The sequence below is a fragment of the Rhineura floridana genome, chromosome 1 (genome assembly GCF_030035675.1).
Source record: "Rhineura floridana isolate rRhiFlo1 chromosome 1, rRhiFlo1.hap2, whole genome shotgun sequence".
Lineage (NCBI taxonomy): Eukaryota > Metazoa > Chordata > Lepidosauria > Squamata > Rhineuridae > Rhineura > Rhineura floridana.
The window spans coordinates 154,383,232-154,399,759 of NC_084480.1; the positions used below are offsets into that span (position 1 = coordinate 154,383,232).

The 16,528-nt window shown below is 42.2% G+C and overlaps 1 protein-coding gene across 2 annotated transcripts; it reads right to left on the minus strand.

Annotated features, from left to right (window-relative positions):
• Positions 1 to 5,757: 5,757 nt before the first annotated feature.
• Positions 5,758 to 14,721, minus strand: SYCE3 (synaptonemal complex central element protein 3). 2 transcript variants are annotated; one of them, XM_061626926.1, is made up of 3 exons: positions 14,602 to 14,721; positions 9,594 to 9,702; positions 5,758 to 6,581 (listed from the first exon to the last, which is right to left on the minus strand). In XM_061626926.1, exons 2-3 carry the CDS (start codon positions 9,700 to 9,702, stop codon positions 6,412 to 6,414), a joined length of 279 nt encoding a protein of 92 aa, XP_061482910.1. In that variant the 5' UTR covers positions 14,602 to 14,721; the 3' UTR covers positions 5,758 to 6,411. The 2 variants fall into 2 exon arrangements, with proteins under 2 accessions (XP_061482910.1, XP_061483001.1); XM_061627017.1 differs by lacking the exon at positions 14,602 to 14,721 and adding an exon at positions 14,331 to 14,403.
• Positions 14,722 to 16,528: the final 1,807 nt, after the last annotated feature.

Sequence of the window (16,528 nt, forward strand, 5' to 3'; positions counted from 1 at the left end):
AACCATGCTCCTTTCAAAAGGGAATGAGCAAGCAGCCAATGAAGAGGCTGCTCTCCACTCTTGCTCATCAGAGGAATAATTTGGAAAAGGTTTGTGGTGGGAGAGTTGGTGATTTGGGCAGCTTGTGCTGCCCTTCCAAGTGTCTCTATGTCCCATTTCTGAGATTAGCTGGTCCAGTCTACCCCATGCTCAGCTCTGCCAGTATAGCAGCTAAAGACGTCACTTAGCACTTTAGGGTACTCTACATGAGTCCTTATTTATTTTGTTACTTAAAAAAAAATAAAAGCACTAACTGAACCAGTTCACTTCTTGAATTCACACCTTGCTCTTCACATTATCCACAGTGTGGATAATCGCTTTGTACATCATAGCTGTCTAAGCTTAATTTCAATAGATGGAAATGAAGAATTTACTCTGACTCATTGATTGCCAATATTGTATGAGGCTACTTTTGGGCAAGGTGCTAAAATGTTTTAATTTTGAAATCAGGGGTCACACTTAATATTTGAGGGATTTCATAAACTCCTCTTGTTTTCTTCACAGAGGATGAGGAGAAAGATGCTATGTGAGTACAGAATGCAGATGTGTGGACAGCTCTGTTGGAATCAGAAATGACTCCTCTCCTTTGTTTCCACAAGTACGTTATCTTTGCACAGCAAAGCCTTGGCATAATTAAGACCTCTAATAAAACATTAGAGATATAGCTAACGTCTCTCTCCTTAACATAAAAATCCAGCTATGCCGTATTTCTGTGGGTCCCTTCCTCCATGGGAATAGTATCCACAGCAAATACACCATCTAAAATGTCCACTTAGAAGACCAAAAATACTGTTATTTGGGGGATTATGTCATTTAACATATTTGTACTCTTGCAACTCAGGGATTAAATTAGGCTGAAAAGAAATATTTTCTCAAGACCACCCAGAATGCCCCTTTGGTCAAAAGGGATCTGTCCCCAGGTTTATCTGGCAAAAATGCAGCAGACTTCACATCACATGCCAGGGTCAAGTTGCCACTGAGATGTATAGTATACCAGAAAAATTGAAATGTACTGTCTTCAAGTCAATTCCGACTTATGGCAACCCTATGAATAGGGTTTTCATGGTAAGCGGTATTCAGAGGGGGTTTACCATTGCCTTCCTCTGAAGCTGAGAGGCAGTGACTGGCCCAAGGTCACCCAGTGAGCTTCATGGCTGTGTGGGGATTTGAACCCTGGTCTCCCAGGTTATAGTCTGACACTTTAAACACTATGCCACACTGGCTCTCAGTATACCAGAAGCCTTGTTTAGTTTCTGTTGGTTTTCAGTTTGAAAAGGGGGAGAAATAAAAAGGAGGAAGAGAAGAAATAGAAATACATTGTTTCGGTCTCTTGATCCTTTCCCCATGTTGCTTTTAGCCCATTAATATACCTGTTTACTGTAAATAAAATGTCCTATCTTAGAGGCTAAGCCTTCAGATTCTGCTCCTGACTCTTAATGCCATTTCTTCTAGGCTATACGTTTTCCAGTTACTTGCTCCATAACATGGGGATTCACAATAAAATGACAGATTAGATGCAATTGTAGCCAATTCGTTTTAACCCTTTCAAATCCTAACTGCAGTAATCAGAAATCAGTCTGTTATTTTGAAATAAATTTCATTGTCTATAAAATCCTTTGGACTCCCAGCTTTCCAATTGTTTTTGCAAATCCTCATTACCAAACACAGGATGAAATGCAATTGGTACTAAAGGAATATCGGGAATTCAGGACAAACAGATGTGTTTGCCAATATTTACATGTCGTAACAGCACACTATATAAAAGGATTCTGCATTATTTGTAATGCTTTAGATGCCAAGTTTAAGAAAAGGCAGTGCCCTTAATGATACTTCTGTGTCTGCCAGTTCAATGTCAATCCACAGTTTATCTATTTCTTTTTTTAAAATTAGCTGCCTGATTTGGAATGCCAAATAATATTGAGGCATATTGAGGTTGGTAAAGCAGTGCCTAGGGTTACCAACCGTACTCTTTTAAGAGTACATGTACTCTTTTTGAGATGATGCAACAGCACACTCTTACTTTCCACTTATCGAAGCCAAATGTACTCTTTTTGAAATGACAAAATGATGGTAACCCTAGCAGTGCCCCTTTCACCCTAACAGATTAGCTTCCATTGCTTATACAGGTGGGCCCCGCTTATACGCAGGTTCCGTCCCGGACCCCGGCTGTAAAGCAGAAATTGCCGTAAAGCGGAACCCCATTGAGTATAATGGGGCACACTGCGCAAAAATGCTGCAAAAGTGCAAAATCGGCTTTAAAACGGGGAATGAAAGCCGCTGCATTAGCGGAACGCCAGTAAGCAAAGCACCGGTAAGCGGGGCCCTACTGTATTACCAGTCCTGTCAGCTATAATAGGGTGTGTGTGTTTTAATCCTACCACACAGCTGATAACAAAATGCTAATTATAAATGAACATAGTGAGAAGTGGATAGACACTTTGGTCTGTCCAAAACTGATACCTGCAGCTGAGCCATATGATCTATGTTTGACCAGCAGTATCTGCGTCTATGAACATGAAGGTGTTTTGGGACCACAGCTATACTAGAATGTATGCCCTATATTTGGTGTATATATATAAAAGTAAAGATAAGGAAGATGGCCACAAGAGTGAGCCATCTATAGAATTATTATTATTAAAATATTTCTATCCTATCCTTCTACCCTAAAATAGGGCACTCAAGGTGGCTCACACCAGTACACAGTAAAAACACAAAAATGTTAAAATAGATAAAAATACATAAAATTCATTTAAGAAATCTAGGGGAGTAATATTAAAAGGGGACTAAAGAGGTAAAACTAGAAAAGGGAAATAAAATAAGTTTCAGGCTCAGCCTTTAGACCCTCCCAAAGGCTCTCTGGAACAGGATGGTTTTCAAAGGTCTCCAGAAGCCATCAGGGAGGGACCAGAGTGGCCTTCTTGGGGTAAGGTATTCCAGAGGTTGGGGGCCATGTCTGAAAAGTCTCTCTCCCGCATGCCTGCCAGTCTAACATCTCTCATTCCAGGCTCACAGAGGAGACCAGAAACAGCTGATCTTAAATCACGGGCAGGTACATATGGGTGTAAGTGATCTTTCAGGTACATTGGTCCAAGACTATTTAGGGCTTTAAAGGTCAAAACCAGCACTTTGAATTACACCTGGAAACAAATGGAGCCAGTGGAGTCGATAAAGCACAGGGGTGATACGATCCTCAAGCCACCATTCAGTTAACATTCTGGCTGCCGCATTTTGAACCAACTGCAATTTCTGAAACATTTTCAAAGGCAGCCCCATGCAGAGTGTGTTACAATAATCAAGTCTCAATGTCACCAATGTATATGTCACTGAGGCCAAGTCAACCACTTCCAGGAACGGATGCAACTGGTAGACCAGTTTGAGTTGGCCAAAAACACTCCTGGCTACTGCAGCTACCTAATATTCAAGCAGCAGAGCAGGATCCAGGAGCTCCCCCAAACTGCAGGCCTGCTCCTTCAAGAGGAGTGTGACCCCGTCCAGAACACGTTGCAGCCCCATGCCTGGCACAGCTTCCCCCTTGGACAGCAACACTTCCGTCTTGTCTGGATTAAGTTTCAGTTTATTAGCCCACATCCAGCCCTTCACAGCCTCCAAGGACCAGTTTAGGATGAACACTCCCTCCCTGCAATCAGACAGTAGGGAGAGACTGAGTTGTGTGTCATCAGCATATTTATGACATGTACTCCAATGTAGGCGCAACTTATCTACTATCACATTGGTAATAAAAGATACTCAGTTCCTTTGAAAAGCAAATGACAATTATTAATCACACCTATTTAATTTTACTATAAAGCTAGGGTATGGATTAGGGTCAGTGGACACATTATTGCAATGCTCAACCCAAATAAACAAATGATTCAAATCTCACTCCAGCATGGTCAAATAATGTGACTTAGGAAACAAGGCAAAGAATTATTTTTCCTGGGAACTAACCTTCAGCCTCAAATGCATTAATGCTACTTGCTCATCCCATAGTAATTTTGATTAGTATTCAGGTGCTACCTATTCTTTGTAAGTTGAATATGAGCAGCTGAATTAAACAGGAGAATGAATAGCAGGGGTGGGGTACCTAATAAGCCCAACTGGCCATTTTGGCCGAGCCATCCCCACCTGCCATCATAATACTATCTCAGGTGTGAGCAGGAAAAAGGCAGCTGTGCTGGGCCAAAAGGAACTTCCTATAAGGGTGGGGCTTCTGAAGCACTGAGAACCAGCTGATTGGTGGGACTTCAAAGCACAGTGCAGGGCTCTCAGCTGATTGTCGCTACTTCAAAGTGGTTGTCACCTGACATCATGGTGAGGTAGGGATGTGTGAGAATTTTGATTCAGTTTCACATTTGAAGCAGAATTTATCAAATTCGCACTTTCCGAAACAATATGAGAACCACAACCCAGCTGTCCTTCGGAATTTGCATTTATTATAACTTTGAGATGCAGTTTGCCAAGTAAACAATATTTATATAAATGCATGTATTAGGGGAAAGTGTGCATAAAATGAATATATAAATGAAAGTATCAGGAAAAAAGGAATGATGTGATTAAAAATCACTTACAAAAATGTGTACCTTTGTCAAAACTGCCTACAAAAAATGTATTTGGAGAAATTCACACTAAAATGGTGGAGAATTTTCATGAGGATTTTTTTTAAAAAATTGCAGATTGCTGCAGAAATGTTGAGAACTGAAGTTAACCTTGGAAAAATGAGCAACTGAGAGAACCAAAACGGACAGATCTTTCCATCCCTATTGTGATGTCAGGTGATTCACAGGTTTGGCCCATGTGGAATAGGGGAGATAAGGATCTGGTCAGCAAGCCAGGGCCCCACCCCTGCTGTATAGTATGATGCCAAGAATTAATTACTCTTTATTGAACAATGTGTGATCCCTTGAGAAAAATTATCTCACAACTAAGTGGGGGGATGTTAAACTTTTTAATGTTAGGTGTGTTTTATATACTCTCTAAAAGTAAAAATCACCACTTCAATTTTCTAGAAGCTCAATTACTAATGTTGGCCTGCTTCAAATTTCATATGCATGTTTTGAACCAGAGGTTCTAGTAGGGCACCAGGACTCCCAGCATGAGCAGAGATTTCCCTCTACAGTATCAGGGGAGCAGCCCTGCATGCACAATCCCAATGCACAAAGGCTACTGAAAGCACTGAAGACACCCCTGCTTACATAGCAAGGGTCTCCTATTTCAGCCATCTATCACAGTGGCACTAACAATACATTACATGCATGTGTGTGTAACAGAACGTCAACAACATTCTTTTAAAAATAAAGTTGCTTTGGGATGGGGAGAATTTGACCAGAGAAATTAAACTTTTTCCTGCTCAGTTTCTCCTCTTAATATTCCCCCTCTTCTAAACTAGTTGCTTCACACAATTGTTTGACACATTCCAAACATATAACCTTAAAGCTTCACAAAGTGAGAGAACATTGGGAACTGCCTATTATATGTACCTCTGAGGTGGTCAAAGCAGCAAACATTATCTCGTTTTATCTTCCTGAGGTGGTGTACCAGATAGTGACGGTCTGTGTTCAATTTCGCACTTAGCCACCATGCAGAAAAAAGGAGAGAAGCATTTGCAATATAAATGCGTGTATGACAAGACCGTTACAGATGAGGTGTGTGCTTAGGAGAGATGTAAGTAGGTAAAAAACAGCAGCCTTAAATGTTTACACAGAGCTCTTAAGGTCTCTTTATTATTGGATACTTGCTTCTACTATGCTTTCATAATGGGCACATACCACTGCTGCATTAGAAAGGTAGTTGGTTTAGAGAACAGTAAAATGTTGTCTTTGGGAGAGTTCCCATATTCTTTCGCTGTCTGTCTGGCTTTATTTCTAAATATTTCCAGAAAATAAAATCTGTTCATTGGTAGAAAGCAGGGACTTGCTTTCCTAGAGCTGATCTTATTTGTACATGAGTGCCATCTGGTGGACAAGTAGAAGCTACTCTCATTTTCTTCCCCATTTGTGAATGTTGGTTGCAATCATATACACATGTGATTGGGAGTAAGCTCTGTGAAGTCAAGGGTCTTACTTTTGTGTAAATATGTATAAGATTAAGCCATCAATTGCTTCACATGCAGCTGTACCTCCTCATCTTACTCACTCCTGGGGGATTAGTTTTATAGGACAATTAAGACAAATCAAAACATGTCTACTGTTCTCTCAGGGGTTGATACATGGTAAAAATATGCACCTATACATTTTCATTCCAATAGAAAATCTGATATAGAAACACTTCAGACAGATATCTTTAAAATGAATTTTTAAATAACCACTGAACAAAGTGATTGGTCAAGATCAATTCTTCCAAGGCTGACATTTCTACAAGGAATTTAGAAGCCATTCATTCTTGCTTTTGTTCAGCACCTTTCGTTTCCTTCAACATTTCTTGCCAGTTTTTCTCCATTTCCTCCTTACAGGTGAGAAAGGCATCTTCCAGCCGTCTCATTGAGTTGGCCAAATCTGGGTTAGCACGCATCACCACCATATCATAAGCCATCCACGTAGCCTGCACTGGGACAGCCCAAAAGTCAGAGACACTAATTTGATGAGATTTGTTAAGAAAGGTACTGCAGCATGGATGAGAAGAAAAAAGATGAAACTGATGACAAGACAAAAGAGTTGCCAGACTAAACACCTCTTCAGCGATGATAGTTTAAGATTCAAATCAATGCTCACAAATGGTTACACTGCAATAACTAACTAGTTTACTCATCTACTGCTTTCCACGACATCAATGACCTTCAGGAAGGATTGGCACCAGCATTTTTAGTTGGAATTACTGATGAAGACAGCTTGATTGTTGGAAATTGGCATCATGCTTTGATGCTCTCTGTTAGTTTTCAACATGAGCATCATGCTCCAGTCAACAGAAATGGAAGTTCATATGAGCTAAACAAACATATGCTTATGGCAAGCATGGGTAGCAGTTTATATATATATATATACACATACATACACACACACACACACACAGGGGGAGGGGGAGGGAGAGGGGGAGGGAGGGAGAGGGAGAGGGAGAGGGGGAGAGAGTAGTCCTGATGAAAGTAGCCCTTCTAAAGTGCCATTGGGGTGGGGGTTAGGAACTGCAGCATAGAGGCAAAAGGGTTCAACCCCCAGCACACCACAGTCTCAACCTCCATCCCCACCACTATTAAAAACAAAATAAAATCCAGATACATTATATTTATTCATGCATTTTTCATGTTGTCTACTTTGGCCCTGAGGGTCAAGCTAGACATGGCATGGAAGATCTATTGGGGCTGTAGCACTGGAAGGGGGGTGTTATCTCACACCCTGTGGCATTTTTCCAATATAAAACCATCTCAAGCTGCTGCTCACCCTACAGTGGAAAACAACAACGACCTGTATGTTTCCCCCCTTAGGGCAAACAGCGGCTGGTAGGCTATTGAGATCAGAAAAATGGCATGAAGATAAAAGTAAAAAACCCTCTCCCAGCACCTCAGCCATCCTCCATTCCCTCACCCTGCAAACTGCAGCAGCTTTTTAAAAAATTGTACCCTGAATCCACCTTCAGTCTGCTTTCCATAACTAATGAATGTGAGTATCATATTAATGGTGTAAAGTAAACTGATCTCTCTCACTTATAGCCCAGTAAACCAAAATATACAATACCTATGATCTTCTGAGCTCACTAGAATTTTAATATTAGGCAGTACTCCTTTGGCATAATCTGGGGATGCAGAGAACCATGTACATTACCTTGAGCTACTTGGAGGAAAAGAGGAATATAAATGTAACACATGAATACATATATAGCAAAATGCCACAAGGAAGGCGGGAATATAGTTTTCAACAGCAATTTGAAATGACTGATCAGTAAGGAGTTAGAGGTTCTATGTACAAGGAACAAACACACTGGCATTAGAAGAGCAACAGAATATCTCTCCCCACTCCTAAAAACACACATGGGAAACATTTTTAATAAGCAACTTTTCCAAAATCACTGAAATGATGGCACATATGGAGGAACAGTCATACCAAAAAAAAAAAAAAAAGGATCCGTGAACATCTTCCCTTAGACAGCCTTAACCATCTATGTCCAATAGCTCCATTTGGAGGTTCGTCTCCCCGACCCAGCTCTGGAGCTTTTGTCTTCCTCACCTCCTCTGCAATGAGTCTCAGTCAAGTTTAAAATCCACTGTGACAGGACACATTCTGTAATTTAAGTGTCATTTTTCCATTTAACTAGACAATGAATGCAGGACCACCTAATACAATTTATGACAGCTAGCTTACAAACCTCCGTGGAGCAGAGTGGTAAGCGGCGGTAACGCAGCCGAAACTCTGCTCACGGCCGGAGTTCGATTCCAACAGAAGGAGGAAGTCGAATCTCCGGTAAAAGGGGTCGAGGTCCACTCAGCCTTCCATCCATCAGTGGTCGGTAAAATGAGTACCCGGCATACGCTGGGGGGTAAAGAAAGGCCGGGGAAGGAACTGGCAATCCCACCCCATATATATGGTCTGCCTAGTAAACGTCGCAAGATATCACCCTAAGAGTGAGAAACGACTCGCACTGTAAGTGCGGGGACACCTTTACCTTTAAATTACAATTTTAACCAATGTAGCTAAGAATGGGATTTTTTTAAAGCTTGCACTAAATAGTGGAAACATTTGAATGAATCTGTAATAGAACTCCTGCAAATATTGTCTCACATCAAAACCTAGATTAAGCGCTGAGGAATTGTTCAATTATCTATTTGTCTCTCTTTGTACCAATACAATCCTCTCTACAAAGTGTCCAGGTTTTTTTAAAAAAAGAAACCATTTGAAGTCTATAGTACCTTTAAAACCTATGTACTGGAAAATCTCTTTAGAAGGTACCCTGGAGCCAAAGAAGTGGTAAGATTTTATCCTTTCCCTGCCCATTTTCGTGCTTGAAATCCACCCACACACTGTTGTTCTCCCTTAGGTTCAAATATATGTTCTCAAAAGCAGTGCGGAATAATGTGTAATTTAGCCCTGATTTATTCTATTCTATCAGGAAAATCTTTCTTGTCATATTTGACAAAGAAATTCTGTTCATTACAATTATTTTTATGGTTGGGATCCCAACATTCAAAAGGATGTTAGCATCTCTTAAAAGACAATTGCTATATTAGGATTTTTTCCCCCTAATACACTAGACTCTTGAAAAGCAACTGATTCGTGGAAAGCAATGGAGAGCATTCTTAGAGGTGCTTAAATTAGCTATTTTCTTATAAATAGCTTTTATACAGTAGCAAAGAACTCATTTTTTCTAAGGACATTTGCAGAAGTGGTTTAGCATGTGTCTGTTCTGTCCTACGCTATAGCATGTATCCAGCTCTTAACTGCACATATTGACTAGTGATGCTCAGATGGGGATGAGCATCAGACACTCACATCAGATTCAGCAGGGCCTGGATGAGCACTGCAATGTGAATGTACATCCACTTCATCTGCAGCACACACTCATTTCTCCCTGTCTGGGACAGGATGACAGGATTAGTAGCAACATATATATCATCTACAGTACTGCCACACCTGATAGTTTTTCCATGTCTTCCAGTAGTTTCTCTAAATCCCTATTCAGATCCTCAAGCATTTTTACCATGTTGTCATAATTTCTTTCGCAGGGTTCACATTTGGCCATCTAACAGAAAAAAATGAAAATGATAAGTGGTAGTACAAGTTTGTGAAACTTATGTTTAAAGCACAAATTCTTCCTATATTATTTTAATAATTAGATGATATACAAGAGTGTATTTGTTTATTTTAAACATTTCTTACCCTGCTTTTCAGGCAAAAAAGGTCCCAGAACAGCAGGGCCAACGCCAGGCATGACTGGGCCCTTGGGCACCAGCTTGCCCTGGGCTCACTGCTCCTGCCTGTTTCACCTACCTCTCCCTTGTCTCCTGTTGCTGCGCGCACTGCGCACACAGGGCTGCCATCAACCAAGATGGCAGTGGAGGCTTATGTAAGAGGTTGATGTCCCTGCCGCCAGCTTGGTTGATGGCATGCATGTGAGGAATGCTACGAGCACGCACATTCCTGCCATCAACCAAGATGGTGGTATGAGCATCAGCCCCTTAAAAAAGCCTCTGCTGCCATCTTGATGGCAACCCTGTGCACATAGCGTGCACAGCCTCAGAAGACAGGAGAGGTAGGTGAAACGAGCTAACGGGTGGGCGGCCTGAAAGCTCCCTACCTGTGATCCGCGATTAAACATCCATATGCTCAGAAGCACGTTACCAAATTCTTCCAAGCTACACAGGAAGAGGATTGGACTGTGAAAGACCAACCCAAATTGTATTTGCATTTTTACAGATTTGTAGGGCAGTACAATACCTCAGAGAGGAGGTCCGGTCTCCTGCTCCCCTGGTGCATTCACTATAGCTGCCCAATTTCCCTGCTTTTTAAAGTTTGATAGAAATATCTGTTGGCTATAGGTACGTTCTTAAACCGCAAGGTTTTTTTGAATAAATGTCTGCAGTCTATAGGAAACAAACATTCCTAGTTAATAGTGCCCAAGCACCAAACAGAAAATCTTTTTAAAGTGCATAATCAAATCTTTTGCCACAGTACCAATTAGGTACCCTAGTTTAAGCCATAAATCCATTAGAGACAAAGTAGACACAAAATCACTTTGACAATAATGATGATAATTTGGGCTGCATGTGGCTAATGCTGCAATACTAACCCATGTACTTAGAAGTAAGCCCCACTGAATTCAATAGGAATTACTTCTGAGTAGACATGATTAGGCTTGTACTGTAAGTCACATTCAGAACAGATCTACTGAAATGAATTTAAGTCACCTAAATTTATTTATTTCAGTGGATCTCTTGAGTGTAACAATTAAATGCAACCCTTTCATCTTAGCATTTATATGTTTTAGTTTAGAGTATTCAAAATACTTGCAATACCTGTCCTGGATGGGGTTGCACTCCCCGAAGGAGCAAGTTCGTAGCTTGGGGGCTCTCCTAGAACCATCTCTGTCACTTGAGGCTCAGGTAGCCTCGGTGGCACGGAGTGCCTTCTACCAACTTTAGTTGGTTGCCCAGTTACGCCCCTATCTGGACAGGGATAACCTGGCTTCAGTTGTCCATGCTCTGGTAACCTCCAAGTTAGATTACTGCAATGCACTCTATATGGGCTGCCTTTGAAGACGGTTCAGAAGCTGCAGCTTGTGCAAAATGCAGCGGCCAGATTGGTAACAGGGACCAAACGGTTCGAACATATAAAACCGATTCTGGCCCACTTGCATTGGCTGCCTGTATGTTTCCGATCTCGATTCAAGGTGGTTTTAACCTATAAAGCCTTACACGGCTTAGAACCACAATAGCTGATGGAACGCCTCTCCCAACATGAACCCACCCATACACGCTCAACATCAAAGGCCCTCCTCCGGGTGCCTTCTCCGCAGGAAACTGGGAGTCTGGCAACAAGGGAGAGGGCCTTCTCAGTGGTGGTCCCCAAATTATGGAATGATCTCCCTGACGAGGTGTGCCTGGCACCAACACTGTTATATTTTCGGCACCAGGTCAAGACTTTCCTCTTCTCCCAGGCATTTTAGCATGTGTTTTTAAATTGCTTTTTTAAAAATGTTTTTTTAAATTTGTATATTTGTTTTTAATGTTTTTAATTGTTGTAAACCGCCCAGAGAGCTTCGGCTATGGGGTGGTATACAAATGCAATAAATGAATGAATGAATGAATGAATGAATGAATGCTTAACTTCAGACACTCCAAACCTCACAATGATCTTATATTGTATTATGCAAGTCAAACCTTGCCACAAACCTTATATGCATCAGACAGGAAGAGAGAGAGATTGACAAGAAGGTGACAGAGAACCAGTGTAAGTAATGGTTATAGTGTTGGATTGGGACTAGGAAGACGCATCTGCCATGAAGTTGACTGGGTGACCTTGAGCCACACTTTCTCAGCTCCTTGGAGGAAAGGCAGGATAGAAATGTAGTAAATGAATAAATTAGGTCTACTAGTTGGGAAAGGCTGACATAGACAGAAGGTTCTGGAGACACTCCCTTAAGGAAACACTTCAAGCGATGCTAACCAGAGATGGAACCATATTCCTAACACTTACTGCTGTACACAGAATGGAATGGTGGTCCCTTCTGTAAAACCAGGCCTGAAGCCTCAGGTTTGGATGAAAAGCAGGGAGAAGATTATCCCATCTTGTGGTGGGTCTTAGCTTTATGCTTCACTCCAGAGCCAATTAATTCATTTCAGAAATATCTTACTACCACTATTTTTATTCAGCTGACAAACTCTGAGTGAAGGGACCTCACACGTAATGATTGGAAGGGAGAATGAAAGAAGCCTTGACTTGTGGGAAAGCCCTGCTACTTACACCAAGCTTGGCTCCAAGCACTTCAGTGCTGTGGCTGATCACTGCTGCACCAAAATGGGTGCTCAGCTCAACAGAACTTTGGCATATTGAGATTTTTCAGAAGAGTTGGTCTTGCTGCCAGCTGAAGGAAAGATGTTCTCTGGCTAGGATGCTTGGGCCCCTTTGTCAGAACTACCCCACAGCAGGAGTTAAAAGTGACACTTAACTCCCTTCCACAAGTGAATGGAAGCACTATTTATGAGAATGGTTAAAATCAGTTTGTACAGAAGAGCCTGTGGAGGAGGCAATGGGACAGAGGTTGCTGCATATGCTTTATGTTTTATTTTCTTCTGGTTGCTGTAAGTTTGCTGTTGAATTTGCATCTACCTTTTCATCGCATTTTTGTAGTTTACACTTGAATGGAATTGATTTTTAATATTGTAGAAAGATGGGATACACATATTTGGAATAAATAAGTATAGCTGTCTTGTATTGTCGTCAAAGAGCAGAAGCTGCAGCAACAGCTATCGGCTTGAACTTCTTCAGCTCTGAACCCACTATGTGACCTTAGGTATGTCACTTTCCATCTCATCCCCGCCCCCAACTCTTGTATCTCTATTAAGGTTCCCAGGCTATGGTCTGAAGGCACATGAGGTCAGCACCCTGCTGAAGCTAAGCAGGGTCAAGTCTGGTCAGCGCCTGGATGGGAGACCACCTGGGAACCATATGTAAGCCACTTTGGGTTTCTGTCATGAAAAGAAAGGCAGGGTATAAATGTAATAAATAAATAAGGGGATAATGACACCCTACAGGGTTGTTTATGGGCTGGGAAAAGATTGCACAGAGTGCTTTGAACACTCTATAAAAGTGCTACGTAACAGCTAATATTTTTGCTGTTTTGGGTAGCTCTGGTAACACTACCAGCAGTTCTCTCCAGATCCCTCTCTCCACGTCTGTTCTTCATCCCATTCAATAATTATACCTCCAAGTTTAAAGATTCGTGCTACATTATGATTATTTTTAATCGTCCTTACTGTTTTTTGAAATTTACATTTATAATATTTATATTATATTTATTATCCTTCCGTTGGTATGTTGCGATCCACTCTGGGCACAATTCTGTGGGAAAGCGGCATACAAAGAAACTGATGATACTGATTAAAATGGACTGGCCAGGGGAGACGGAGCCCGCCCTGTGCTCCTGAATCAACCTACAGAGAGCAGACACCCTTTCCTCCTTATGACATGCCTGTACAGCTCTGAATCCCATCAGCTGCCATCTCAGGGATCCTCCCTCAGTCTAGTGCCAGTCAGTATTAGGAGCCTGCACACACACTCATCAGCTACTTTGTAGGGTTATGGTCAGGAAGCTCTTCCAACCTCTATTTCTTCTCTCCTAAAACCACTTCCTTTGCCTTAGGCTCCCTAACACCTTTGTTCGCACAGTTTTACCCACCTAAATTGGTCAAGACTCAAAAGGCCAACTTCCTCCTGACAACTGGTTAGCAAGCTGCTTTTTCCGCCCCTTTGGGCCAATGGCACCGCCCCACCCCACCACAGGGGAAAGAGGTCATCTTTGCTGGGCTAGAGATGAGCCCTACTGTCAAGAGGCTACGTGCAGCTGGGACTTGTCTCCACAGCGGCTCACAGCTGTGTGGGATGCGCTTTCTCTTCTCAGCATTACAATCCAGTGGTGAGCCAGGAAAGCAAACACCTTACAGGAGGAACAGGTGCCGAGGAGGGAGAAGGAAATCTGTACAGCAAGCCCAAGGAGAGCTTAGCGAGAAGAGGCCCAACCCTCCTGTGCTAGGAGCCAGGGATTCCCCAAGACCTCGCTGAAATTCAAGGTTTGGGGGGCTCTGAGAGCACTCACAGGTTGGCTGCTCTCATCTGGGGGAGATTTCGTAACAAGAAAGACGCTACTCCTACCTCAAACCCTCTCCTTAGTTAACGGGCAGGGAGAAATCTTCACATACTGTGGCCTGCTTTTGTGCTGATCGGTTGAACCACAGCCCTGCACACAGCCCATGGGCCCTTTCGCAAGCATGCAGCCAATTCATCCAACACACAAATCCCTTCCTTCTCCTCAGCCTTCCTCCTTTCATGCCCACTCTCCATTCCCCCAACCCTGCCACCGCTCTGGCTTCCTCCGTTCCCGCCAACCCTCCCGCATGAGCCGCAAGGCCCGTCACCTCCCTACCTTTCCTCCCTTGGTAGGCACAGGCACAGCTCAGCCAGCACTGGGCCTTCTTCCTGTCGTCCTTCCAACCAATCCAAATGCCTGCTGCTACCCAATCAGAATGGACGTGGGCTTGTGCTGTAAAAGGCCTAGCAAGGAATTGCAAGCAGTTGAAAGAGGGAGGCCATCTTAATTTGGTCTTTTAGGCTCTTTTGATAATTTGAGGCAGAGGCGAGTAGGTAGACTGGTGGACACCATGGCAGCCTTTTGGGGGCATCACAGTGCCCAGAGGCACCATGTTAGGGATCACAGATTCAAAGGTTGTTCACAGTTCCTTTATTTCAAAAACTTGTGTGTGGTTGTCAGAGCTTGGAAAAGTTGTTTTTTTTTAACTACAACTCCCATCAGCCCAATCCAGTGGCCATGCTGGCTGTGGCTGATGGGAGTTGTAGTTCAAAAAAAGTAACTTCCAAGCTCTGATGGTTGTACACCTGAAAGTACACCACTGAAGCCATAATCCAACAGGGTTAGATTGCTTTCCATGGGCTGAACCAAAGAGATGAGAAGATGAGCCATTCCCTGCATCAACTGTAATTTGGCAGCAGCCATTTCATCAGTCTGTGGCAGAAAGAGCAGCAGGATTACTCCAGCCCCTTAAAGACTCTCCTCTCCCTAAACTGTTTTCATTACCCATGGTCTTTATAACTGCTGTATATATACTGCTAAGAACTGCTGCCTGAGCTGGCTGGCTTTCATCTTCCCTCCTCCTCCCTTCTTCCTTTTGAGTCATGTCTTTTACATTGCAAGTTTGTGGGCTGGGACTTGTTTTTACAGTATATTTAAACTAAAATGAGAGCCTTTTCGGCTGAAGAGGGGTAAAAATGTTTTAACTGATTAATCAAGCATATGTGCAAAGCCCCCCTCCTACTTTTGTTGGATCTTTGTTATCAACTAAGTGTATGCGGGAGGTGGAGTTTGACAACATAGGGAGGTCAGGGAAAGTTATTTGACTTGAACTTAGTAAACCTACAATTTGCAAGGGCTTTTTGTTCTTTTTTAAAAAGGCTTTAAGTTGCATCATTTTACCGTACAATACCCACTAGAAACAATGCTACATGATCATGTGGTGTCACTACAGGGACATACCTCTGGTTCCATTTAGAAAGCCGGAATCATTTTTCCCAGCTAATAAACGTTCCTTCTGCTTTGGAGGTTTTTTTAAAAAATACGGAAAACATGAGGGGGAAAACCTTTTGAAACGCCTCAAATTGCTAACTACAATCCTCACCCCAATGCTGATCCCCATCATTAAAATGTGGCCCCACCTTCCCATATTTGGAATTAGCTTCATTCCTCCTCTCCCCCAGGGTGATTAAGAGGTAGTATGACAGCCATCTTCAAATATTTGAAGGATTGTCCTATAAAGCAAAGTTGTTCTTTGTTGCCCCAGAAGGTAGGACCTTCCTGAACCAACAGGTTGAAATTACAAGAAAGACAATTTTGACGAAACATTACCAAGAATTTGCAGGCAGGACAAAATGTTTTACAGTGAAACAGACACCCTCAGAAGGCAGTGCACTCTATCTCCTTGGATGTTAAGCAGAGACTGCATGGCCACCTATCAGAGATGCTGTAGTAGTGAATATCCTGCAATTAGGCAACCTTTGAGTTCACTTTAACTATAAATAAAGTAGTTTATGGACCAGTGAAGAAGGTACAGCATAGCAAGTACACTGGAGAACAAAATTATACTTCAAAGTATGTTGCATTATTGTTAGTTAAGAAGCAGATGTTACAGAGAATTCATAGATTTCTACAACTATGTATTTTTCAGGTTATGATTGTGATCTATCAAGATCTTCTGTACACTCAATGCTTGGTAAGTAGAAAAGTTCTAGATTAGCTCATAGATTAGCTCATAGATTAGCTCAAACTGAACCCCGACAAG

Excerpts from the sequence above, each read along its gene's own strand:
- SYCE3 (XM_061626926.1), bottom strand. The coding sequence starts at position 9,702 with ATGGCCAAATGTGAACCCTGCGAAAGAAATTATGACAACATGGTAAAA. Across the intron at positions 6,582-9,593 it reads AGACATGGAAAAACTATCAG|TGCAGGCTACGTGGATGGCT; the intron begins GTGTGGCAGTAC and ends GGGCTGTCCCAG.